Here is a 27,618-nt window from a genome sequence, read left to right as displayed (position 1 = left end):
GCTTGATGTCCCCCTAATTTTTGTTTTACTAAGAGCCTAGAGATACAACTTCCACCCAGTTTCTCACGCCTGGTGCTCCATCTGCAAAACAAAATCAGAAAATTCCACCCAACATATTCACGTTCTTTATATACTACCACAAACATGGCAGCGTGGTGGCACAGTGGTTAGCACTGCTGCCTCACAGCTCCAGGGACCCGGGTTCGATTCCAGCCTTGGGTCACTGTCTGTGTGGAGTTTGCACGTTCTCCCCGTGTCTGCGTGGCTTTCCTCTGGTGCTCCGGTTTCCTCCCACAGACCAAAGATGTGTAGGTTAGGTTGATTGGCCATGCTCAATTGCCCCTGGGTGTTGGTGGGATCAGAAGTTTAACAACACCAGGTTAAAGTCCAACAGATTTATTTGGTAGCAAAAGCCACACAAGCTTTCGGAGCTCCAAGCTCCTTCTTCAGGTGAGTGTCTTCTTCACCTGAAGAAGGGGCTTGGTGTTCCGAAAGCTTGTGTGGTTTTTGCTACCAAATAAACCTGTTGGACTTTAACCTGGTGTTGTTAAACTTCTTACTGTGTTTACCCCAGTCCAACGCCGGCATCTCCACATCATGTTGGTGGGATTAGCTGGGTAAATACAAGGGATGGGGCCTGGGTAGGATTGTTGTTGGTGCAGGCTTGATGCGCTGAATGGCCTCCTCCTGCACTGTGCTCAGTGACAGTGAAGAAATTACATGATGTGAACAAATTCTCCTCGTCCCCAGTGACAGACCAACAGCGACAGACCTGATAGTAACCACTCCTGACTACTTCACCCAAAATTCACACATTTCAAAATGCTCTGTCTAAACACAAAGAGGATAAATGCCACAATTAAACCGGTGACTGATTTTCACAACTCAAGTTGACATAGTAGGAAATAATTAATATATTAATCAACAGGCTTTACTTCAATGCTGATGATGGCACTGATAATTCAGCATTCACAGCATTACTGAATAAATTGCCGGAGGCCTTGTTACGTTTTCAAAATGATCGCTTGGAATTGTTACTGCTCCCATCCTAGTTTGTGAATTTTATCCGGCCTATCAATTCGATAAAGGTGTTCTGCTGGCGAGAAGTAGCCCAGGTATTCCACCGTGTCTGGGGTAGTGTCGTAGTGATAGTGCCCACCCTCTCCATGATGGCTGAAACAATGGGTGTGCTCCACACGGAGGTCAAATCCCTTGTAAAAGAAAACAGCTCAGCTAGTACCCTTTAAACATAGGAGCAACAAAACAAGCAGCATCCAGTGAGCTCCAGGAAAGTTTCACAGTAACTTCATTGCAGTGTTGATCATAGAATCCCTACAATGCAGAAGCAGGCCATTCAGCCCATCGAGTCTGCACCGACCACAATCCCACCCAGGCCCTATTCCCGTAACCCCTCATATTTATCCTGCTCATCCCCTGACACTAAGGATTTTACCATTTTCATTCTAAGTGCTGAATCTGGGCGTAATGCAGATCCGACTTAGAAATCTGCTTTCAGGCGCCCCCATACGCACTCAGCCACCTCCAGTCCCATTTGCGCTGTGGGCGGGGCTCAGCGCGCCCCAAACGATCGGAGCTCTGAACTGCGCATGCGCAATTAGAAAAAAATTCAAAAAAGCGCGCCCGTGTCAGATCGCTCCCGGGCCGCAGAAAGCGGAGAAAGCGGCTCGGGAGCGAAAAGTTGGAGCGATGGCCCTCGCTGTCCCACTTATCCACCCCCCCCCCCCCCCCCCCCCACTACCCACACACATCACTGTCCCCCTTATCCACCCCCCCCGCTACCCAGACCGATCACCACCCCTGCCCCCCTTCCCTCAACGATCGCCCGCAGAATGGCAGCAGACCTTCGTGTCCCCCCCGCACCTCCACCAGAGATCCATCTGCCTCCCCCCGCCTCCCCAGAGAATGGTCTGGCCTCACTCACCCCCCCCCCTCCAGAGGAACATCTGACCCACCTCCTCCCTCCCACCAGACAACGATCAGCCCTCCCCCGCCACCACCAGACAACGATCAGCCCTCCCCCCCACCAGAGATACATCTGACCCGCCTCACTCCCCCTCCCCCCCCCCCCCCCCCCAACCAGAGAATGATCTGACCTGCCTCCCTCCTTCCCCCCACCACCGATCTGAGTCAGAGAGCCGTTGGAAGCTCGGAACGCGCTCTTCAGAAGCTGAAGCGCCCGATTCAGACTTTTATTTAGCAGGTCCATTACGGCGCGGTTCCGGATTGGCAAACCCGGTGGTAAAGGGGGAAGTTGGGCGGGCAGTTCATTAATTCAATTTAAATGCATGCAAATGGGCGCGGATCGCGTTAATGGCCTCACACCCAACTTTACCACGTTTTCGCGCCCATTTTCGGGGGCGACGCATTGGTAAAATCGGGCCCAAAGGGTCACTTTAGCATTGCCAATTCTCCTAACCCGCACATCTTTGGGCTGTGGGAGGAAATTGGAGCACCCGGAGGAAATCCACGCAGACACGGGGAGAATGTGCAAACTCCACACAGTGACCCGAGGCCGGAATTGAACCCGGGTCCTTGGCGCTGTGAAGCAGCAGTGCTAACCCCTGTGCCACCGTGCCGTGTTAATGTAAGCCTACTTGTAACACTGATAAATAAACGTTAAAACTTTAAACTTTAAGTTCTGGTGGCCCATTCCTGCATTTTACTTTTAGAAAATGCCAAAATAACACTCCAGTCTTGCACATCATCTTTGTTTCATCATCACAAGAGAATTGGCAACATGCTTCCAATCTAATCAACACTAAGTGCGAGAAAAACAGCAACAAGGATTGAAACAATAAAGAAGTATTTTAACCTTGACTGAGCTTAGTGTTGCCGTTTTAATCTCTATAAAATATACACCCAAATGGCTGGAGAGCACCAGCTCAGCTAGAAACCCATGGAGTAACTTACTACCAAATGGATCTCGTTCTGAAAGACCTATTCAAATAAGATGTCTGTGTGCAAAAACAAATTAACTTAAGTGGGTTCTGGTTGCACAAGAGTTGAGTCCCAACTTTTCTCCTGCTGTTTACTTAGTGAATAAACAGCTGCATGAAGCAAATGTAGGTTACTGCAACAACAGGTTCAAGTGTCCCTTTGCACTCAGGACTTTCATAAAAATACTTTTGCCCCCTTCTAATCTCCCCCAACCTTTGCTCCATCCTCTCATTGAAGCACCAACGCTTGTTGGGGTATCACAGGCACCAACAGCTGGGAGGTGCTGACATCTACACAGGCAAATACTTGAGCAGGAATTGTTACATAGCTATGAATAGCTGGAATGTTAACTTATTCCCGTCCACAGCCCTGGGGCACCTGGACCACCTATGTGGTACCTGGACCAACTAACACACTCCGGGACCAACTAATTGCTGTCTTGGCCGAGAGCCACTAACTCAATAGACAAATATTGAGCCTGGCATCCTCTGATCTGTATGGCTTTGTCTTACACTGTATGTTGCAATCACCCATCAAAAGACCTCCTACAATAGAGGGCGAAATTCTCCCAAAACATTTCTAAGTGTCATAATGGTGAGAAAACAGGAATGATCCGCGCCAGTCTCTCAGGCACGCTCCACACTGCAATCCTCCCACACACAGTCACTTTATTGGAGAGTTGGGAGCTGCCCGCCGGTTCTGGCGGGGCGGGGGGGGGGGGGGGGGGGGGGGGGGGGGCGGGGGGAATGGGACTAAACACACTGGTTAGCCCGGCTTTAAAATGCTGTGGTGCAGTTTCGCAAGGGCGCTGGAAGACACCCCTCCCTCATCCGACGGGCTTTGGGATAGCCCCTGATCGACAGCATGCTCCCCCATCCCCTCCCCGACACGGGTCACCGGCATCAGGGCACTCCCGTTGTGTCCTCCTGCTCCCCCCTCCCCCCCACAATCAAGACCACCTTCACAATCCACGCCACCACGACCCCACCACCCCTGTCAGGCGTCCTGCGCATTTCCCCCCACCCATCCATCCCCTGTCATGGCCCCCACTCAGGGTCCACCCCCTCGGCACTGCCCAACTGGCACTGCCGGGCTGTCCGGTGGCCAATGACGGGCACTGCCAGTGTGCCAGTTGGGCAGCGCGATCTATTGAAATTATAATGAACCCCCCAGAAAAAATATAAATCAGATCTAGGTTAAACATCAAATGTGAATCTCTACTTTAAAAAGTCATTGAAGGAAAATAGAATACCTGACAAGCATTTACAAATGTCAGACTTTTGCACTTACCGGATCCCGGGACACATACACTGATTGGCAGATGAGAGGAGCACTCATGTCAAAGAACTTCAGCCAATTGCTTACAGCCTCATCACTGTTCAGAGGACACGGAGAAAACTCGGGCTAGAAAAAAAACTCAACAACTTTAAAGACAAAGAAATACTAAACACAACAACTGATGACACCTAAAATTAAGAAAGTCTGTTTATATTTGTATATCTTCCATTCATTAAAAGAGTAAAAAAGTTCCTCTCCATATCTGGTCGTGGCTGATCATCACTATCAATATTACCCCCTTCCCCCCATATCCCTTGATCCCTTTCACCCCAAGAGCTATAGAACATAGAACATAGAACATTACAGCGCAGAACAGGCCCTTCGGCCCACGATGTTGCACCGACCAGTTAAAAAAAAAAACTGTGACCCTCCAACCTAAACCAATTTCTTTTCGTCCATGAACCTATCTACGGATCTCTTAAACGCCCCCAAACTAGGCGCATTTACTACTGATGCTGGCAGGGCATTCCAATCCCTCACCACCCTCTGGGTAAAGAACCTACCCCTGACATCGGTTCTATAACTACCCCCCCTCAATTTAAAGCCATGCCCCCTCGTGCTGGATTTCTCCATCAGAGGAAAAAGGCTATCACTATCCACCCTATCTAAACCTCTAATCATCTTATATGTTTCAATAAGATCCCCTCTTAGCCGCCGCCTTTCCAGCGAAAACAATCCCAAATCCCTCAGCCTCTCCTCATAGGATCTCCCCTCCATACCAGGCAACATCCTGGTAAACCTCCTCTGCACCCTCTCCAAAGCCTCCACATCCTTCCTGTAATGTGGGGACCAGAACTGCACACAGTACTCCAAGTGCGGCCGCACCAGAGTTGTGTACAGTTGCAACATAACGCTACGACTCCTAAATTCAATCCCCCTACCAATAAACGCCAAGACACCATATGCCTTCTTAACAACCTTATCTACTTGATTCCCAACTTTCAGGGATCTATGCACACATACACCTAGATCCCTCTGCTCCTCCACACTATTCAAAGTCCTCCCGTTAGCCCTATACTCAACACATCTGTTATTCCTACCAAAGTGAATTACCTCACACTTCTCCGCATTAAACTCCATCCGCCACCTCTCGGCCCAACTTTGCAACCTGTCTAAGTCTTCCTGCAAACTACGACACCCTTCCTCACTGTCTACCACACCACCGACTTTGGTGTCATCAGCAAATTTGCTAATCCACCCAACTATACCCTCATCCAGATCATTAATAAATATTACAAACAGCAGTGGCCCCAAAACAGATCCCTGAGGTACACCACTTGTAACCGCACTCCATGATGAATATTTACTATCAACCACCACCCTCTGTTTCCTATCCGCTAGCCAATTCCTGATCCAATTTCCTAGATCACCCCCAATCCCATACATCTGCATTTTCTGCAGAAGCCTACCATGGTGAACCTTATCAAACGCCTTACTAAAATCCATATATACCACGTCCACTGCCTTGCCCCCATCCACCTCCTTGGTCACTTTCTCAAAAAACTCAATAAGGTTAGTAAGGCACGACCTACCTGCCACAAAACCATGCTGACTATCACCTATCAATTCATTACTCTCCAAATAACTATAAATCCTATCCCTTATAATTTTTTCCAACATCTTGCCGACAACAGAAGTGAGACTCACCGGTCTATAATTCCCGGGGAAGTCTCTGTTCCCCTTCTTAAACAATGGGACAACATTCGCTAACCTCCAATCTTCTGGTACTATACCAGAGGCCAACGACGACCTGAAGATCAGAGCCAGAGGCTCTGCAATCACTTCTCTTGCCTCCCAGAGAATCCTTGGATAAATCCCATCCGGACCAGGGGATTTATCTATTTTCAGACCCTCCAGAATATCCTGCACATCCTCCTTATCAACTGTAATACTGTCTATTCTACTCCCTTGCAAACCAGTGTCCTCCTCAGCTATATTCATGTCCCCTTGCGTGAACACCGAAGAGAAATATTGGTTCAATGCTTCACCAATCTCCTCCGGTTCCACACATAACTTCCCTCTGCCATCTATAACTGGCCCTAAACCTGCCCTAACCAACCTTCTGTTCTTGACATACCTATAGAACGCCTTAGGATTCTCTTTAACCCTATCCGCCAAAGTCTTCTCATGTCCCCTTTTAGCCCTTCTAAGCTCGCTCTTCAACTCCCTCTTAGCCAATCTAAAGCTTTCTAGTGCACTACCCGAGTGCTCACGTCTCATCCGAACATAAGCCTCCTTTTTCTTTTTAACCAACAAAGAAACTTTTTTGGTGCACCACGGTTCCCTAGCCCTACCAATTCCTCCTTGCCTGACAGGGACATACCTATCACAGACTCGCAGTAGCTGCTCCTTGAAAAAACTCCACATGTCGGACGTTCCCAGTCCCTGTAATCTCCTAGTCCAACCTATGTTTCCTAATTCTCTCCTAATAGCCTCATAATTACCCTTCCCCCAGCTAAAACCACTGGCCCGAGGTTCATGCCTATCCCTTTCCATCACTAAGGTGAACGTAACCGAATTGTGGTCACTATCACCAAAATGCACACCAACTTCCAAGTCTAGCACCTGGTCTGGCTCATTTCCCAGCACCAGATCCAATATAGCCTCACCTCTAGTTGGCCTGTCTACATACTGAGTCAAAAAACCTTCCTGCACGCTTTGAACAAAAACTGACCCCTCTAACGAGCTAGAGCTATAACAATTCCAGTCAATATTAGTCAAGTTAAAATCCCCCATAACAATTGCCCTATTACTTTCACTCCTAAGCAGGATTGACTCCGCAATCCTTTCCTCTATATCTAATTCCTTCTTGAAATCAGATAACGTTTTGGCCTCAACTACTTTCTGTGAATTCCACACATTCACCACTCTCTGCGTGAAGAAACTTCTCCTCTAAAAGTTTTAAAAGGTTTATCTCTTATCCTCAAACTATGACCCATAGTTCTGGACTCCCCCACCATTGGGAGCATTCTTTCTGAATCTACCCTCTCTAACCCCGTTAGAATTTTATAAGTTTCCATGAGATCCCCTCTCACTCTTCTAAACTCCAATGAATATAATCCTAACTGACTTAGTCTCTCCTCATATGACAGACTTGACATCCCAGGAATCAGGCTGGTAAACTTTCGCTGCACTCCCTCTATACAAGGACATCCTTCCTCAGATAAGGATACTAAACTGCACACAATATTCCAGGTGTGGCCTCACCAACACCCTCTACAATTGCAAAACATTCCTCTTCCTAAATTCAAATCCTCTCGTTATGAAGGCCAACATGCCATTTGCCTTCTTTACTGCCTGCTGTACCTGCGCGATTATGTTCAGCAATTGATGCAGGCGGACACCAAGGTCTCGCTGACTATCCAGCTCTCTCAATTTACACCCATTCAAGTAATAATCTGTCTTCCTATTATTGCTATCAAAGTGGATAACCTCACATTTATCCACATTGGGGCTGCATGGTGGCACAGTGGTTAGCACTGCTGCCTCACAGCGCCAGGGACCCAGGTTCAATTCCAGCCTCGGGTCACTATCTGTGTGGAGTTTGCACTTTCTCCCCATGTCTGCCTGGGTTTCCTCCGGGTGCTGCTCCCACTGTCCAAATATGTGCGGGTTAGGTTATTGGCCATGCTAAATTGATCCTAGTGTCAAGGGGATTAGCAGGGTAAATGAGGGTTATGGGAATAGGGCCTGGGGGGCATTGTGGTCGGTACAGACTCAAGGGGCCGAATGGCCTCCTTCTGTACTGTAGGGATTCTATGATTTTACTGCAACTGGCAGGATCCCTCCACCATCAGGATAGCTTCCAATACAAGAAGCCCTTATTTAGGGGGAAGTCATGACAGATTCAAGGGCATTTCACAGCACCTGGGAACCAGTCCAATTTTGAATATAACACTGATCACTCGTGATCCCTCTTAACTGTAATACAGTCCACTCTATGGAAAGAAGCTAGCCAACAAAAATAAGGTCAACGTTTACTAAATCCATCAACTTACAAGCTTTTACATTTTTCAGAAATGTGGTGCCCTGTAACCATTGCTTCTATCAGCCAGCTTTGAAAATTCTTACTGATGAGGCAAGCTCTTGGCAGATGTCTGGTGTGGACAGGCTTCTCCTGAGTGGGCACGTGATGTAAAAGTTACAACTCTGGGCATCCTGAAGGTGCGCTGATGAGAATTCAAAACATTATCCACCAATCCAGTACATTTCAACTCCTGGGGCAAGAAATGGGTAGGCAAATGTTTCCTCTTTTCGAGGTACCAGGCAAGGGCGCCTGCTTTCCCCTTAATTGTTTGCTATAGTTATTGAGCTCCTTGCTATTGCACTTCATGATAGCTAGTGCACGATAGGAATACGATGGAGGGGACATTACACAGGTCTCACTTTATGCAGATAACTTCTCCTTTACATTACAGACCCTGCTGTGTCTTTGCTTAATGTTTTGTCTATTCTTGAAGAATTTAGTGATTTTTTGGGTTATAAACTCTATTTAAATTCCCTGAATAGGAAGCTGTATCCTCAATATTTCTGCTTTATTCCTACCCATCCACACCCTACTCTGCCCTGTCCCTCATATACTCATATGGGCAGCACGGTGGCACAGTGGTTTAGCACTGCTGCCTCACAACTCCAGGTGCCAGGGTTCAAATCCAGCCTTGAGTGACTGTCTGTGTGGAGTTTGCAAGTTCTCCCCGTGTTTGTGTGTGTTCCCTCCAAGTGCTCCGGTTTCCTCCCACAGTCCAAAGATGTTAGGTGGATTGGCCATGCTAAATTGCCCTTAGTGTCCCAAGATGTGTAGGTTAGATGGATTAGACATATACAATGCAGTAAAAAAAAGGTGAAGTTGCCATAGTCCCAGGTGACCATAGGCTTTTGAGGGGGAGAGCTGACTGGCGGTGATTTAACATGAGGATTGCCACACCTCAAGTGAGAGGCAAGGTTGAGAAAGCAGGCCTTCATGAATAACTTCAGCCAGTACGGGAATTGAACCTGCACTGTTTGCATTGCTCTGCATCACGAGCCTGCTATCCAACCAACTAAGCTAAACTGAGCCGCACAATTGCAGTACTGTGTAGAAAACACTACGGGCATTGGGACTCACCATAACATGAATCTTAGCTTTTCCTTTTTGAATGAGGAAAGTTCCCCCCATTCCGACAGGCTTATCTCCATAGTGTCGTTCAAGTGCTTCCCTCATGCAGCTCACAAAGTTACTCTGTCCTGTTCTTCTGCTGCTTCTTACCTCAACAACCTAGTCAACAACAGTATGAAACTGGGTTATACCACAAGTCAAAAATCAGTCTGAAGAATCTTGTATACATTTTATTATAAACCCTTTAATATATTTTAGACGCATGCATTGAAATTGCACAGTGCAATATTAACCACAAATGCACCAACCAACCCAATTCTTACCATATTATAATTTGCTAACGTCATCATAACTGACCACCATAAAGGAATGAGCACAGTAATTAGACTTCCAAAGTGCAAAGTGTGACAAAAGCATTAAAATAGATTTGAACATACAATGCAAAATCAACAGACTTTGGATCCTGGAAATCTGAAATAAATATAGAACATGTTGGAAAATATTCAGCAAGTCTGACGACATCTGAACAACAACATAGAAAGGGAAACAGAGTTAATGTTACAGGTCTGTGATCTTTCACCAGAACTGGCTTTTTAAAAAATTAAACAATAACTTGAGGTATGGTGGCAGAGTCAGGAGGAACTATCAGAGAGTTAGTGTTTGGCCTCTGCTACTTAGGGGTCAATTTGCCAGATAACAGCAGCACCATCCTTGTCAGCATGAAACATTAACTCTGTTTCATTCTCTTATAGATGCAGCCAGACCTGCTGAGTTCAGCCAGCATTTTCTGTTATCTATTATATATAAAGCACAATGCATTAGCTATTAACTACCCAGTGCAACACGCAAACTGGAGCACCCAACGGAAAATCCTGTGGAAAAAATTAGTTATCCAAAGATCTTTCTGATAGAAAGTAACCCTTTTGAGACAATATTTTGTTTCCATGGACACAAACATTCAACAGCAACACTCACTGCCGCTTTTAAGTGGGGTGCTATCTTAGGCATGTCATTCCCTGCCCACCATCTAGATCTCCCAATCAAACAATCACTTCACCTAATGTTCAAACTCTCGAATGACACGGCCTGCAAATCATTTACATGCACCCTCTTGATTTTGCTTCCTAGATCACATGGTGGGAGGCATGGTAGAGGACAAAACAGCCTGTCCTATCTCCACAGGTCAGATATCAGTTTGCTCAAGCATGTATAATTTGAAAGGCTGCACTTTGGAGCTGGAAAGCTAAGTAGTGGTGGATTTTAGTAATCATAGGAAAGCTACCAAAGCCTCTAACACATTGGGCATTGCTACACTATTCCTTAGATAAAGTTCAACCATTGTAGTGTCGTTATAAGCAGTGACATTCCAGAACAAAACCTATTATAACTGTTACCTTTATTCTGTTCGACATTTCATGGTAAGACAGGAGGTAAGTGCATGCATTATATTTTTAAGCGGCCATGCATGATGTTGGGCAGGATTTTCCATCCCTTCCCTCCAGTGGGATCTGTTGGTGCTACCAAAGGCAACCTTCCACGTCAGGTTCCCCAGCAATAGGCGGATGAGCCGTGCAAAAGGCCATAGACATGGGCAGGACTAGAAGATCCCGCTTGTGGCCAACAGCAGGGAGCTGCTTCCACTTGCTGGAAAGCACACTACGGAAGTGGGTGGGTAGGAGGGGAGCAGAAAATCCAGCCGTAACTTTCTGCACTGGTATTTTCTCCAGCTAATCAGAAAGAAGAAAGAAACTTTGTTGTCAACCATGACTCAATTTGTCACACTATTCCCCTGACTACAAGGGTTGTGGGTTCAAGACCCACTCCAGAAATCTGAGCACATAAATCTAGGCTACCAGTACAGTAATGAGGGAAGGAGGCACTAACAGAAGTGCCTTCAACTAAATTGTTAGAGTGGCACGGAAGCACAGTGGTTAGCACTGCTGCCTCACAGCTCCAGGGATCCGGGTCCTATTCCAGCTTCAGGTGACTGGCTGTGTGGAGTTTGCACATTCTCCCCATGTCTGCATGGGTTTCCTTCTGGTGCTCCGGTTTCCTCCCACACTCCAAAGCTGTGCAGGTTAGGTTGGATTGGCCGTGCTAAATTACCCCTTAGTATCAGGGGGACTAGCAGGGTAAATATGTGGGGTTATGAGGATAGGGCCTGGGTGGGATTGTGGTCAGTGCAGGCTCGATGGGCTGAATGGCCTCTTTCTGCACTGTAGGGGTTCTACGATTAGATGAAGACTCATGCCATTGTTTTCAGTCTCTGTCACAAATACAACTCACCTCACTGAATGCATCCCCTCACTCAGCCACTTGCTCAGATTAAACTGGATTATCTGGCATGATTCTAGACTCTGAACTGAACTTTATACCCCACAAACTAACTCCAACATCAGGATACTAACCTCTACTTATGACAGATTAAATTAAAACAAAAATACTCCTACTACTCTTCCTACTATGGACACTCTTATCCATAGCCATTTCTGGTTCCTATCTATTGTCAATTTACCAAATTCTCTGTACCATGTATTCTAGCCATACCTAGTCCTCTTGCCTATCACCCCACTTCCGCATTAGTTTATATTGAATCCTGTCTCCCAGCGCATTACATTTAGAATCTTTGTGGTCTTATTTAAACCCTGCTCTGGCTCTTTTGCAATTTATGTCAGACATACATCTCCTCTCAAGTGATCTGTTCCCCTAACTCTTGTCTTCCATGTCCCTTTATCCCACTATGGGTGGCAGAGCATTCATAGAACATAGAAAACTACAGCACAAAACAGACCCTTCGGCCCCACAAGTTGTGCCGAACATATCCCTACCTTTTAGTCCTATCTATAACCCTCCATCCTATTAAGTCCCATGTACTCATCCAGGAGTTTCTTAAAAGACGCTACTGAGTTTGCCTCCACCACCACTGACGGCAGCCGATTCCATTCGCCCACCACCCTCTGTGTGAAAAACTTCGCCCGAACATTTCCCCTGTACCTACCCCCCAGTTTAAACCTGTGTCCTCTCGTAGCAGCCATTTCCACCCTGGGAAAAAGCCTCTGAGAGTCCACCCAATCTACGCCTCTCAACATCTTATATACCTCTATTAGGTCTCCTTTCATCCTACGTCTCTCCAAGGAGAAAAGACCGAGCTCCCTCAGCCTATCCTCATAAGGCATGCCACTCAATCCAGGCAACATCCTTGTAAATTGCCTCTGCACCCTTTCAATCTTTTCCAAATCCTTCCTGTAATGAGGCGACCAGAACTGAGCACAGTACTCCAAGTGGGGTCTGACGAGGAGCCTTGATTATTATTTTTTTACAACTCTCCATCTAAACACCTTTTTTCTTTCACTGAGGTTTTGGTCACTTCTCCTAACTCACCCTTCTGACTTGACAAGTCATTTGGTGGTGCACCTTGGGACATTTTCCTCACATTCAAAGGCGTTATATAAATATATTGCTGCTGACCTCAGAACCACTCATATAGGAAAAGAGACTCTTGGGGATTTCCCCTTCCATTTGAATAAGTAAAATCTGAACTAGCAGACATTAAACAAAAGGTTTGTGCCTTTGGTATAATTTTTAAAAACAGTTATGGAATTGCAACCACAGTAACAGCGTAAAATACTTTATTTGGAAAATATCAAGGGAATTCTAAAACCAAGAGAGAAAATGTTGGAAAGTCCCAGCAGGTCTGGCAGCATCTGTGAGAGAAAAGAGATGACGTTTCGAGTCCACATGACTCTTTGCCAAAGCTTTGACAAAAAGTCATCTGGACTCGAAAAGTCAGCTTTTTTCTCTCCCTACAGATGCTGCCAGACCTGCTGAGATTTTCCAGCATTTTCTCTTTTGGTTTCAGATTCCAGCATCCGCAGTAATTTGCTTTTATCAAGGGAATTCTATTCACCTTTCCTGGTTTTCCCTCACTAATGTATAGGTTTGCCAGCAGCGCAAAGTCACAGGTCTTGTACTTTTCGCCATAATTCTCCAGGATACATTCACCCGTCGCAGGGTTTATTTTGGCACTGTAGCTGTGGTTCACTTCAGATCGACTACCTGCTTTGGTCGAGACATTGGGCATAAGCTGAAGTGAAGCAAAACACATAAAATCAGTGAGCAAACTATTTTCCACATCACACCTGGAGGTCTACAGAATGGCACTCCAACTGCACTCAGTTGCAAGTAAACCGTATGAGCTAAAAACGCTCTGAATGCAAACATAATTTCATAATCATCAGAATTTAATAGCAGTCATTGCAGTCCTCACTGTTATCACAAAAGCATCTCTGGGAGTCCTCACCTTATGTACAAAAACACTGGCCTCATCTTCTTGGAAACTGACAACTTCATAATAATCTACAATTTTTAATGATTTACAAATTGGGACGTTATGTATTTGCAGCACAGCAACAAAAATTTGGTTGACCAGGCCAATTAGAAATTGTCGTAGACAATGCCCCTACAAAAGGAAGAATGTAGATTGGAGGCGGATGTTTGAGGGCAAATCACCATTTGGCATGTGAGAGGCTTTCGAGTGCAAGTTGATAGGAATTCAGGATCAGCACATTCCTGTAAGGATGAAGGATAAGCATGGCAAGTTTTGGGAACCTTGGATAACGAGAGATATTGTGAGTCTAGTCAAAGAGAAAAAGGAAGCATTTGTCAAAGCTAGGAGGCTGGGAACACACAAAGCAAGTGTGGAATACAAGGAAAGTAGAAAGAAACTTAAGCAAAGAGTAAGGAGGATTAAAAGGGGTCATGAAAAGTCATTGGCCAGCAGGATTAAGGAAAATCCCATGGCTTTTTATGCATATATAAAGAGCAAGAGGATGGCCAGGGAAAGGGTTGGCCCACTCAAGGACAAGGGACGGAATCTATGTGTGGAGCCAGAGGAAATGGGCGAGGTATTAAATGAGTACTTTGCATCAGTGTGGTGAACCATCGTTGGTTCTCACTGGATAGTGCTGAGCCAGGGGCTGGCCAGTACTACAAGGATGTTACATATGTTACTGTTGGGTTGTGCTATTGTTGCTGTTGGGGTTAGGGTGGGGTTGTTACACCTTTGTACTGTAGTGTTGTGGCACATCCCAGTTGGGCTCCGCCTCCTGGAAGAGGTATAAGAGTCCCTGCTCTGGCCGGGACCCCTTCAGCCTGGGATAGTGTATATAAGTTCTGGTAGCTTCGTTAACAGTAAATAAAAGCTTTCATTTACTGAGCTTCAAGCCTCGTGTCTGAATAGCGCATCAATCATTATTCACCAAAGAGAAGGACTTGGTGGATGATGAGACTGGGGAAAGTTGTGTAGATAGTTTGAGTCATGTTGAGATCAAAAAGGAGGAGGTATTGGAGTCTTGAGAAACATTAAGATAGACAAGTCCCCAGGGCCTGATGGGATATACCCCAGAATACTGAGAGAGGCAAGGGAGGAAATTGCTGGGGCCTTGAGAAAAATCTTTGTATCCTCACTGGCTACAGGGGAAGTCATGATGTGGCAATGCCGGCGTTGGACTGGGGTAAACACAGTGAGGTAAACACAGTAAGAAGTCTCACAACACCAGGTTAAAGTCCAACAGATTTAGTGGCTTTTGCTACCAAATAAACCTGTTGGACTTTAACCTGGTGTTGTGAGACTTCTTACAGGGGAAGTCCCAGAGGATTGGAGAATAGCCAATGTTGTTCCTTTGTTTAAGAAGGGTAGCAAGGATAATCCAAGTAATTACAGGCCAGTGAGCCTTACGTCAGTGGTAGGGAAATTATTGGAGAGGATTCTTTGAGACAGGGTTTACTCCCACTTGGAAATAAATGGCCATACTAGCGAGAGGCAACATGGTTTTGTGAAGGGGAGGTCGTGTCTCACTAACTTGATCGAGTTTTTCGAGGAAGTGACGAAAGTGATTGATAAGGGTAGGGCAGTGGATGTTGTCTACATGGACTTCAATGAGGCCTTTGACAAGGTTCCTCATGGCAGACTGGTACAGAAGGTGAAGTCGCACGGCATTAGAGATGAGCTGGCAAGATGAATACAGAACTGGTTCGGTCATAGAAGACAGAGGATAGCAGTGGAATGGTGCATTTCTGAATGGAGGGCTGTGACAAGTGGCATTCCTCAGGGATCAGTGCTGAGACCTTTGCTGTCTTTAATATATATAAATGATTTGGAGGAAAACGTAACTGGTTTGATTAGTAAGTTTGCAGATGACACAAAGGTTGGTGGATTTGCAGATAGCAATGAGGACCATCAGAGGATACAGCAGGATATAGATCAGTTGGAGACTTGGGCAGAGAGATGTCAGCTGGAGTTTAATCCGGACAAGTGTGAGGTAATGCATTTTGGAAAGTCTAATAAAGATAGGAAATATACAGTAAATGGCAGAACCCTTACGAGTATTGATAGGCAGAGGGATCTGGGTGTACAGGTACACAGGTCACTGAAAGTGGCAACGCTGATGGAGAAGGTAGTCAAGAAGGCATACGGCATGCTTGCCTTCATCGGCCGGGGTATTGAGTTTAAAAAGTGCCAAGTCATGTTGCAGCTTTAGAGAACCTTAGTTAGGCCGCACTTGGAATATAGTGTTCAATTCTGGTTGCCACACTACCAAAAGGATGTGGAGGCTTTGGAGAGGGTACAGAAAAGATTTACCAGGATGTTGCCTGGTATGGAGGGCATTAACTATGAGGAGAGGTTGGAGAAACTTGGTTTGTTCTCACTGGAACGATGGAGGTTGAGGGGCGACTTGATAGAAGTCTACAAGATTATGAGGGGCATGGACAGAGTGGATAGTCAGAAGCTTTTACCCAGGGTGGAAGAATCAATTACTAGGGTGCATAAATTTAAGGTGTGAGGGGCAAGGTTTAAAGGAGATGTACGAGGCAGATATTTTATACAGGGGGTGGTGGGTGCCTGGGACTCGCTGCCGGGGGAGGCAGTGGAAGCAGATACGATAGTGACTTTTAAGGGGCGTCTTGACAAATACATGAATAGGATGGGAATAGAGGGATATGGTCCCTGGAAGGGTAGGGGGTTTTAGTTCAGTCGGGCAGGATGGTCGGTACAGGCTTGGAGGGCCGAAGGGCCTGTTCCTGTGCTGTAATTTTCTTTGTTCTTAAAAATGAGTGCTGCTTAGCTGAGACTGGCTAACTCAAGGATCAAACTTGAGACCTGCCTGCCTTGTCTGGTTCAGTATCACGCCAGGTAGTGTAATCTCCAATCAAATCACTGGAACATTACATCTCACTGATGTCCAAAATAAGTTGGAGCCTATGTTAATGGCCTACATTATTTTCTTAAGAACATAAGAAATAGGAGCAGGGCTAGATCATACACCCCTTGACCTTACTCCACCATTCAATATGACCATGGTTGATCTTTTGTCTGAACGCCACTTCCCTGCCCAATCCTCATTTCCCCGATTCTCAGAGATTAAAAATCTCTCCCAGCCTTGAATATATTCAACGATGAAGATTCACAATCCTTTGAGTGAAGACATTTCTCTTCATCTCTGTCCGAAATAATCAACCTGAGGTTGTGCACCCTTGTTCTAGATTCCCCGGTCAGAAGAAACAACCTCTCAGTCTCTACCCTGTCAAGCACCTTCAGAATCTTCTATTCTTCAATGAGATCACCTCTGATTCTTCTAAATTTCAGAGAGTTTAGGCCCAATATACTGAACGTCTCCTCGTAGGACAACCCTCTCATCCCAAGGACCAATCCAGTGAACCTTCACTGTAGCATCACCAAGGCAAGTACATCCTTCCTTAGATATGGAGACCAAACCAGCACACTCAGGTGTGGTCTCACCAAAGTCCCATACAATTGTAGCATAACATTTTTGTCAAGGGAGCTCCCATCGCTTGCAATAAAGGCAAAAACGCCGTGTTTGGCGTACCTGCACGATAACATTTTATGGTCCTTGTACAAGTTCACCCAAGTCTCTCTAAACATCAATATTTAAAAGTTTCATGCTGCTTAAAAACATTCTGCTTTTCTATTATTACCAAAGTGAATAACCCCATATTTTCACACATTAAATGCCACCTGCCATCTTGTTGCTCATTTACTTAACCTGTCTATATCTCTTTGCACTCGGTGGACAGCACAGTGGCAGAGTGGTTAGTACCGCTGCCTCACAGCACCGGAGGCCCGGGTTCAATTCCGGCCTCGGATGACTGTCTGTGTGGAGTTTGCACATTCTCCCCGTGTCTGCATGGATTTCCTCCGGGTGCTCCAGTTTCCTCCCACACTCCAAAGATGTGCAGGTTAGGTTGATTGGCCATGCTAAATTGCCCCTTAGTGTCAGGGGGATTAGCAGGGTAAATACGTGGGGTTACGGAGATAGTTCCTGGGTGGTATTGTTATCGGTGCGGGCTTGATGTGCTGGATGGCCTCCTTCTGCACTGTAGGGATTCTATGTCCTCCTCACAGCTTACATTCCCACCTAGCTTTGTAACATCAGCAAACTTGGCCAAATTACTCTCAATCTCTGCATCTAAGTTGTAATACAGATTGTACATAGTTGACATCCCAGCACTGATCCTTGTGACATTCCACCAGTCAAAGCCTGCCATCTTAAGAATGCTCTATTGGTGTATGCCACGACTATTGATTCCCTTTTATCTACCCTACTTGGTACATCTTCAAAAAATATAATAAGTTTGTCAAACACAATTTCCCTTCTGTAAAGCCTCGCTGACTTTGTCTGCCAAATTGAAAATGTCTCATTTATCCCGACTCTCTGTTTCCTGTCCTTTAGCCAATCCTCTAGCAGTCTTAAGGGCCCAGCTCCCCGGGCCCTTATCTTGCATTTCTGATTGGCAGCTAATTGAATGCATTTCAGAAGTCCAAGTATGCTGCTTTTACTGGTTTCCCTTTATCTTTTCCATTCTCCCTTTTTTAATCTTTTGTTGAAGATTTTAAATGTTTCCCACTGTCTGTTTACAACCATAGCATTTTCATCAAGTTGACCTAATCACCCTCAGCCAGCTCTACCTTTCACTGATGTCGTTTAGAATGTGTCGCTTGTAAACTTAATATGGAATTCAATTGTATTATGAGGTATTTTCAAAAGTCACCTAATATGCAGGTCCGTCATATCAAGGCTAAATGGCTATCATACTTGTAACGAACATTTATAATTTGTACCTCTGCATTCACACCCACAGCTTTGAATGATGCTGCTCCAGCTCCAAGGATGAAGGCACCAGGCAGTTCCACTTCCTCAGCAACGGTATTGAGATTATAGATCTGTAATGGAAAATACAAATATACATGTTCCTTTATATTACAACAAACCTCCTGCAGTGATACATAGAATTACAGAATCCCAGTAGTTCATAAGAGGCCTTTTGGCCCATCGAGTCTGCACCGACTCATTGATAGAGTATCTTATCCATGCTGTAAGTTGAATAAATGTGTCTAAGATCAGGAACATTATACTATATGACACATCAGTTTGTGTTCCCATGGTGACACAGTGGTTCGCACTGCTGCCTCACAGCTCCTGGGACCTGGGTTCAATTGCTGGCTTGGGTCAGTGTGTGTGTGGAGTTTGCATGTTATCCCCATGTCTGTGTGGGTTTTCTCCCACAGTCCAAAGATGTGTGGATTAGATTCAATGGCCATGCTAAATTGCCCCTTAGTGTCCCTGGATGCATAGGTTAGTGGGGTAAATATGTGGGGTTACGGGGATAAGGCCTAGGTGAGACTGTTGTCGGTGTAGACTCACTGGGCCGAATGCTCTCCTTCTGCACTGCAGGGTTTCTATATGAGGCAATTGAATAGTTTGGGAAATATTGAATATATGGAGGTCAATTAAGAATCTACTGCTGCTATGGCCTGGCACATTTTTCTGTATTATAAGGTGTTATGTAAAGGCAGGTTCTTGTAGAGTCCTCTTAACAGATTTGCTGGGCAGAATTTAATGCCCTTCCCCAAGGCGGGTTGGGGGCGTGGAAATGCCTTCTCTCCACTGCCCTGACTGAGCTTGTGGCAGCAAAGCTCATGGAGAGCCTCCCTGCCCTGCCACCAATTAATACCCGCTGAGGGCTTCACCCTGCCACCACTGCCACCCAGCAGGTGGCAGAAGTCTTACCATGTGGAGAAATTTGTTTGTAGGCTTCTCAAGGGGCAGGTTTGGCAGATTCCTTTTTTAAAGGCATTTTAAAGGTACCTGATCAGAACGAGGGGGCTTGGGTGCCTGAAAGCTATCCTCTGCCCTTACTGCCAATCTGCCCCCGTGCCTGGGACCTTCGGCAATCCCCGTACTCGGTTGGGTATATTACTGGCAGCAGCCACCATTCCCCCAGTGGTGCTCCTGAGCAATGCACAGCTGCCAGCCTCCGACTGGCCAGTAGGTCTTAGCAGCGGCGACCTCCGCAATCAAGGTCCTTGATCCTGGGGACGTCTTGCCGCTCCCCAGTTAAGTGCTTGACTGGGAATCCCAAAGAATAAATTTCATCAAATGGAAATTCTCCTCACTTTGTCAGTTTGTGGAAGAGGTAAAAGATAAGGAACTCCTCCCACGTCTGCTATTCGAGGTTCCCCACATAGCCCTGTAAAATAAAAACACACTGCAGTGAAGGTTAACTCCAAAAATTCAATAGGGCAAATAAACCTTTCACTGAATGAAATGCTAATGTCAACACTGATGGAAAGCAAAACTAATTATTTTAGTGCAAAGAGAAATCTAATTTGTCTTGCTGTGTTTGGATGACCCACATCAACTAAATTGATAAACAAACATATTATTATAGGCACAAAGCTATTTTCTCCATGGGCTTTGTCCCCCATCATTCATGCCTTTGACACTGGTATATTCTTCACCTCCATTAACACCAATTCCTTCAGCTGCCACACACATCTGCTGCAATGCTGTTTAAAATGTGTTGATTTGCACAGCATGCAATGATTAACAGTTTAATGGAACGTTCAGCCAGTTTTCAAACTAGTCAACATATCAAAGTGCATATGATTCAAAGATCTATTTTCACTTGAGTCAGCAGTGTACTAATATGAGGAACATCGATGCAATTCAGTTTAAGTTCAATACAGCAGCTCCATGTTAGCACAGCAGATTCTCAACTAACAGAGCAGAAGTTAAACTGAAGATCCAATTGTCATGTCTTATAACCCCTCCCGGTAGAATAAGACTGTCTCTAATGGGCCAAACACAAGTGGGACTAGTCCCTTCCAGGACGAATCAACCATGTTTCAGAGCAGATAAAAGCTAAATGCTGCGGATGCTGGAATCCAAAACAAAAACAGAAAATGCTGGAAAATCTCAGTAGGTCTGACACCATCTGTAGAGAGAGAATAGAGCCAACATTTCAAGTCTGGATGACCCTTCGCCAAGATTCTTTGCGTTCCTTAACACCTGAAAGGAAGATAAAAGTTTCTTGTTATGCTCTGAGGAAAGGTTATCCAGACTCAAAACGTTAGTTCTATTCTCTCCCCGTTGTTCCAGAGGAGCAGCTAGAGTGGTGGTTCAAGTGAGGAGAGCTAGTAGGTAAGAGGTATTTTTAACTTAGTCTTTTTTTTTGGAGTTTTTTTTTCTCTAAGGCAGCCGGGAGTGTAAAACCGGAAGTAGGCCCCAGTGAATTTTTTGAGTCAGAGCAAGGGAGGCAGCGAGCGGAACACGAGACTGCGCAGGCGCCTGACGTCAGCCAGTAGCGTGCGGAAGGTTTAAAAAGCAGGCCACTCTATCCAGCGGGCAGCGTTGTGAGCGGGCGGTGGAGTGAGAGAGAGCAGAGTGGGACGGCTTTGGCTCAAACAGGCTTCAGCGTGAACAGGCAGAGGCGAGGGTAGGTTCCGGTAAGTTGTTTTGTTTCTTCAGAGTAGAAAGAATGCCAGGCAGGATGTTGGAATGCTTCTCTTGCAGGATGTGGGAAGACAGGGAGACCTCTGATGTCCCTGACAACGACACCTGCAGGAGGTGCATCCAGCTGCAGCTCCTAACAAACCGCGTCAGGGAACTGGAGCAGGAGCTGGATGACCTCCGGATCATTCGGGAGAATGAGTTTATAGATAGTAGCTTCAGGGAGGCAGTTACGCCAAAGGCACGGAGCACAGGTAATTGGGTTACCGTCAAGCGAGGGAAAAGGGAAAGGGCAGGCAGAGCAGGGTTCCCCTGTGGCCATTCCCCTCCACAACAGGTATACCGATTTGGATATTGCTGTGGGGGATGCCTTACCTGGGGCAACCTGCAGCAGCCGGATCTCTGGCACTGAGTCTGGTTCTTCAGCGCAGAAGGGAGAGTGGAAGAAGAGGACAGCGGTAGTGATAGGGGACTCGATAGTCAGAGGTACAGACAGGAGGTTCTGTGGTCGTGACAGAGACACCCGGATGGTTTGTTGCCTCCCGGGTGCCAGGGTCAGGGATGTCTCTGATCACGTGCACAGCATTCTGAAGTGGGAGGGTGATCAGCCAGATGTCATGGTACACATCGGTACCAATGACGTAGGAAGGAAGAGTGAGGAGGTCCTGAAGAGTGAGTATAGAGAGCTTGGTAGGAAGTTAAAAAGCAGGACCCCGAGGGTAGTAATCTCAGGATTGCTACCTGTGCCACATACCAGTGAGGGTAAGAGTAGGATGCTCGGGTGGATGAACACGTGGCTGAGGAACTGGTGTAGGGGGCAGGGTTTCAAATTTCTAGATCATTGGGACCTCTTCTGGGGCAGGTGGGGCCTGTACAAGAGAGACGGGTTACACCTACAAGGGGACCAATATACTTGCAGGGAGGTTTGCTAGTGTTATTGGGGAGGGTTTAAACTAGATTTGCAGGGGGATGGGAACCAGAGTGCCAGAGCAGATAGTGGAGCGGGGGTGAAAATAAATGATGTTAATAGTTCATGCAAAATCACAAATAGAAGAGTTGTGTGTGGTGGTAATAATCTTCTGAGGTGTGTCTATTTCAATGCCAGGAGTATTGTGGGGAAGGCAGATGAGCTGAGGGCGTGGATTGACACATGGAATTATGACATTATAGCCATTAGTGAAACTTGGCTACAGGAGGGGCAGGACTGGCAGCTCAATGTTCCAAGGTTCCGATGTTTCAGACGTGATAGAGGCAGAGGGATGAAGGGTGGGGGGGGTGGCATTGCTAGTCAGGGAAAATGTTACAGCAGTGCTCAGGCAGGACAGATTAGAGGGCTTGTCTACCGAGGCCATATGGGTGGAGCTGAGAAACAGGAAAGGTATGACCACATTAATGGGGTTGTATTATAGACCACCCAATAGTCAGCGAGAATTGGAGGAGCAAATCTGCAGAGAGATAGCAGATAACTGCAGGAAACATAAAGTTGTGATAGTAGGGGATATTCATTTTCCACATATAGATTGGGACTCCCATGCTGTTAAAGGTCTAGACGGGTTAGAGTTTGTAAAATGTGTTCAGGAAAATTTTCTAAATCAATATATAGAGGTACCAACTAGAGAGGATGCGATATTAGATCTCCTATTAGGAAACGAGTTAGGGCAAGTGACGGAAGTGTGTGTAGGGGAACACTTTGGTTCCAGTGATCATGACGCTATTAGTTTCAACTTGATCATGGATAAAGATAGATCTGGTCCTCGGGTTGAGGTTCTAAACTGGAAAAAGGCCAAATTTGAAGAAGTGGGGCTTGGTTCTCGAGGGATATTGGAACTCTGATAAAGAAGAAGAGAGAGAGATGTATGACATGTATAGGCAACAGGGAGCAAATAAGACGCTTGAGGAGTATAAAAAGTGCAAGAAACTACGTAAGAAAGAAATCAGGAGGGCTAAAAGAAGACATGAGGTTGCTTTGGCAGACAAGGTGAAGGATAATCCTAAGAGCTTCTACAGGTATATTAAGAGCAAAAGGATAGTAAGGGATAAATTTGGTCCTCTTGAAGATCAGAGTGGTCGACTATGTATGGAACCAAAAGAAATGGGGGAGATATTAAATGGGTTTTTTGCATCCGTATTTACTAAGGAAACTGGCATGGAGTCTATGGAAATAAGGCAAACAAGTAGGTAGGTCCTCAGCTCCACCCATATGGCCTCGGTAGACAAGCCCTCTAATCTGTCCTGCCTGAGCACTGCTGTAACATTTTCCCTGACTAGCAATGCCACCCCCCCCACCCTTCATCCCTCTGCCTCTATCACGTCTGAAACATCGGAACCTTGGAACATTGAGCTGCCAGTCCTGCCCCTCCTGTAGCCAAGTTTCACTAATGGCTATAATGTCATAATTCCATGTGTCAATCCACGCCCTCAGCTCATCTGCCTTCCCCACAATACTCCTGGCATTGAAATAGACACACCTCAGAAGATTATTACCACCACACACAACTCTTCTATTTGTGATTTTGCATGAACTATTAACATCATTTATTTTCACCCCCGCTCCACTATACAGATTAAAGGAGAGGAGATGCTTGCTGTCTTGAGGCAAATCAGAGTAGATAAATCCCCAGGACCGGACAGGGTATTCCCTCGGACCTGGAAGGAGACTAGTGTTGAAATCGCAGGGGCCCTGGCAGATATATTTAAAATGTCGGTATCCATGGGTGAGGTGCCGGATGATTGGAGGATACCTCATGTTGTTCCGTTGTTTAAAAAAGGCTCCAAAAGTAATGCGGGAAATTATAGGCCGGTAAGTTTGATGTCAGCAGTAGGTAAATTATTGGAAGGAGTACTAAGAGATAGGATCGACAAATATTTGGATAGACAGGGACTTATTAGGGAGAGTCAACATGGCTTTGTGCGTGGTAGGTCATGTTTAGCCAATCTAAGAGTTTTTCGAGGAGGTTACCAGGAAAGTGGATGAAGGGAAGGCAGTGGATGTTATCTACATGGACTTCAGTAAGGCCTTTGACAAGGTCCCGCATGGGAGGTTAATTAGGAAGGTTCAGTCGTTAGGTATACATGGAGAGGTAGTAAATTGGATTAGACATTGGCTCAATGGAAGAAGCCAGAGAGTGGTAGTGGAGGACTGCTTCTGAGTGGAGGCCTGTGACTAGTGGTGTGCTGGGTCCATTGTTGTTTGTCATCTATATCAATGATCTGGATGATAATGTGGTAAATTGGATCAGCAAATTTGCTGGTGATACAAAGATTGGAGGTGTAGTGGACAGTGAGGAAGGTTTTCAAAGCTTGCAGAGGGATTTGGACCAACTAGAAAAATGGGCTGAAAAATGGCAGATGGAGTTTAATGCAGACAAGTGTGAGGTTTTGCACTTTGGAAGGACAAACCAAGGTAGAACATACAAGGTAAATGGTAGGACACTGAAGAGTGCAGTAGAACAGAGGGATCTGGGAATACAGATACATAATTCCCTAAAAGTGGCGTCACAGGTACATAGGGTCGTAAAGAGTGCTTTTGGTACATTGGCCTTTATAAATCAAAGTATTGAGTATAAGAGTTGGAATGTTATGGTATGGTTGTATAAGACATTGGTGAGGCCGAATTTAGAGTATTGTGTGCAGTTTTGGTCACCTAATTACGGGAAGTATATTAATAAGGTTGAAAGAGTGCAGAGAAGGTTTACAAGGATGTTGCCGGGACTTGAGAAACTGAGTTACAGAGAAAGGTTGAATAGGTTAGGACTTTATTCCCTAGAGCGTAGAAGAATGAGGGGAGATTTGATAGAGGTGTATAAAATTATGATGGGTATAGATAGAGTGAATGCAAGAAGGCTTTTTCCACTGAGGCTAGGGGAGAAAAAAACTAGAGGACATGGGTTAAGGGTGAAGGGGGAAAGGTTTAAAGGAAATATTAGGTTGGGGCTTCTTCACACAGAGTGGTGGGAGTGTGGAATGAGCTGCCAGATGAAGTGCTGAATGCGGGCTCACTTTTAACATTTAAGAAAAACTTGGACAGGTACATGGATGAGAGGGGTGTGGAGGCATATGGTCCAGGTGCAGGTCAGTGGGACTCGGCAGAAAAATGGTTCGGCACAGCCAAGAAGGGCCAAAAGGCCTGTTTCTGTGCTGTAATGTTCTATGGTTCTATTTCTTGTTTTCACAAATGCATATTCCACATTCAGTAACTATCAGAGTTTTACTCCCTATTATAAATAAAATTAAAACGTGTAATTCTTATGCTGACCAGGCACAATAATTGTGTGCTCTGCTTGGAACAAATTGATAATCTACTCCTGTGAAATTCCTCTGCACAGTATTTTAACAAAATCTAATAATCAGTTCATTTTAAACAGATTTACAACTGTTAAAATAAAGGGGAATTTATACCTACTAGTATTATAGTCTCATTGCATCCATCATATCTGTGTTTCAGTGTTTAATTATTCACAGAATAATGATACAAGTTAGATTTGCAGTCCAAGTAAATGTCTGTTCAAAAAACATTTTCTTTCTCTCAGCAGAAAGGCTCATTAATTCTTTGTTATCTGCATCCTGCTTTTAAAGTTAAGAATTTTATTCTTAAAGCTCTGGCAATTGAAACTGTACTTAACCTGCAGCGGCGAAACAGAATGGCTCCTGTGTGAAGTCTGGGCAGTCCACCACAGACACATGAACATCTGCAAAGTTTCTCTTCAGCCCATCCTGCAGCACTGAAAGACAAACAGCAGATCTGAAAAGTCATGTTTCACCTTGAAGTATTTTTTTTTCCAGTTCACCTGCAGTAAGCTCAAAAAATAATGACCCCTTTTGCATCCAGCAAAGTTATTTTGATCCAAGTTAGCAGCCGCTGACTGCCTCATACAATGATCATCTTGTTTTTTTATTTTCTTGACAATTACCTCACCCCTCTCTCCTGAAAGTACTGACTCCGTTACTGGGATAGAGTTTGTTGAGCACCCGGTAGCCACAATATCTTGTTTGGAGAGACTAGTATTCACATATCTGTCTTAACAGTGAGTGCTGCAAAGCTAGCCAACTGCTGAGTCCATTTCTACCTCACCCAACCATCCACATGGAGCTGATAGCCTGGGGTGTTGTTTTCTCCTTTGTAATCCAGTGGAACGAAGGCCAAATTTGTGTCCTACCACAGCCTTAGCTGAGATCAGCTAACACAACATAGACCAGTCGCCAAAACGTAAACCTTTCTGGCTTCCACAATTACTGGATAAATCCACTGAGTAATTCAGAGAGGTCACTGCAGATGTGGATCCAATCTAAGGTCATTTCACTGGATGCTCTACCAACATATGTCAGTGGAGTATACTTGTAGAACCCCAACAGTGCAGAAGGAGGCTATTCAGCCCATCAAGTCAGCACTGACGCTCTGAGAGTATCCCACCCTATCCCCATAATCCCACATATTTACCCCGCTAATCCCCCTAACGTACACATCTTGGGACACTAAGGGACGATTTAACATGGCCAATCCACCTAACCTGCACACTTTTTGGACTGTGGGAGGAAACCGGATTACCCGGCGGAAACCCACACAGATAGTAACCCGAGGTCGGAATTGAACCTGGGCCCCTGGCTCTGTGAGGCACAGTAAGAAGTTTAACAACACCAGGTTAAAGTCCAACAGGTTTATTTGGTAGCAAAAGCCACACAAGCTTTCGAGGCTCTGAGCCCCTTCTGAGAAGGGGCTCAGAGCCTCGAAAGCTTGTGTGGCTTTTGCTACCAAATAAACCTGTTGGACTTTAACCTGGTGTTGTTAAACTTCTTACTGTGTTTACCCCAGTCCAACGCCGGCATCTCCACATCTGTGAGGCAGGCAGCAATGCTAACCACTGTGCCACCCCAATCAGGAGTTCCTTCAGGAGTTCTTTGGGGATGGGAAAGTTGTCACTGCCGGCCATTCATAATTGAAATTTCGAGATCAGATAATTATAGGCAGTCAACCAGGTTTGGAAAATTGTGCAGAGAAAGAAAAATGCCAGTGTTCAAACTACAGCCCATGGGACTAATCCAACCCTTAAAACTAGGGAAAATCAGGTCTACTTGCATCAGAGGCAGGACCAACCATCCTCATTCTTATTACCGACGAATAAGGACGTTGCATTTTATTTTTAACAGCAAGAGTTTGCTGGTTTTGTGGACCCAGTCCATTGATAGCTGGGTCCTCAGACTGTCCTGTTTAATATGATATAACTCACTGGTAACATTTATCAGCATTTTTTAAAAATGCTTTAACTTTACTGGATGTTTTCTTACGGCATTGCACAGTGCAGACAATGCAGGTGGTGGCTGTGCTACAGATCCACCCTTTACCTTCACAAAGTTCCTCCAAAGCTGGGACATGAAGAGCAGACTTCTCAATGCGTCCAGCCATTGCACTTAATCCTGTCC

At 45.5% G+C, this 27,618-nt stretch overlaps 1 protein-coding gene across 3 annotated transcripts; it reads right to left on the bottom strand.

The window, feature by feature from the left end:
* bkgd (beta-keto-L-gulonate decarboxylase) lies at positions 1-27,618 on the bottom strand. Of its 3 annotated transcripts, none has more exons than XM_078224987.1 (8): positions 27,541-27,618; positions 25,824-25,922; positions 19,866-19,939; positions 18,531-18,632; positions 13,299-13,475; positions 9,401-9,550; positions 4,249-4,362; positions 1-81 (listed from the first exon to the last, which is right to left on the bottom strand). In XM_078224987.1, the coding sequence occupies exons 1-8, from the start codon at positions 27,599-27,601 to the stop codon at positions 64-66; spliced, it is 795 nt and encodes a 264-aa protein (XP_078081113.1). In that variant the 5' UTR covers positions 27,602-27,618; the 3' UTR covers positions 1-63. The 3 variants fall into 3 exon arrangements, with proteins under 3 accessions (XP_078081113.1, XP_078081112.1, XP_078081114.1); XM_078224986.1 differs by lacking the exon at positions 1-81 and adding an exon at positions 896-1,211; XM_078224988.1 differs by lacking the exons at positions 1-81; positions 13,299-13,475 and adding an exon at positions 896-1,211 and having other exon boundaries at positions 27,541-27,612.

Source organism: Mustelus asterias, chromosome 12 (genome assembly GCF_964213995.1).
Source record: "Mustelus asterias chromosome 12, sMusAst1.hap1.1, whole genome shotgun sequence".
Classification (NCBI taxonomy): Eukaryota; Metazoa; Chordata; class Chondrichthyes; order Carcharhiniformes; family Triakidae; genus Mustelus; species Mustelus asterias.
This window is presented reverse-complemented; position numbering and strand designations above follow the sequence as displayed.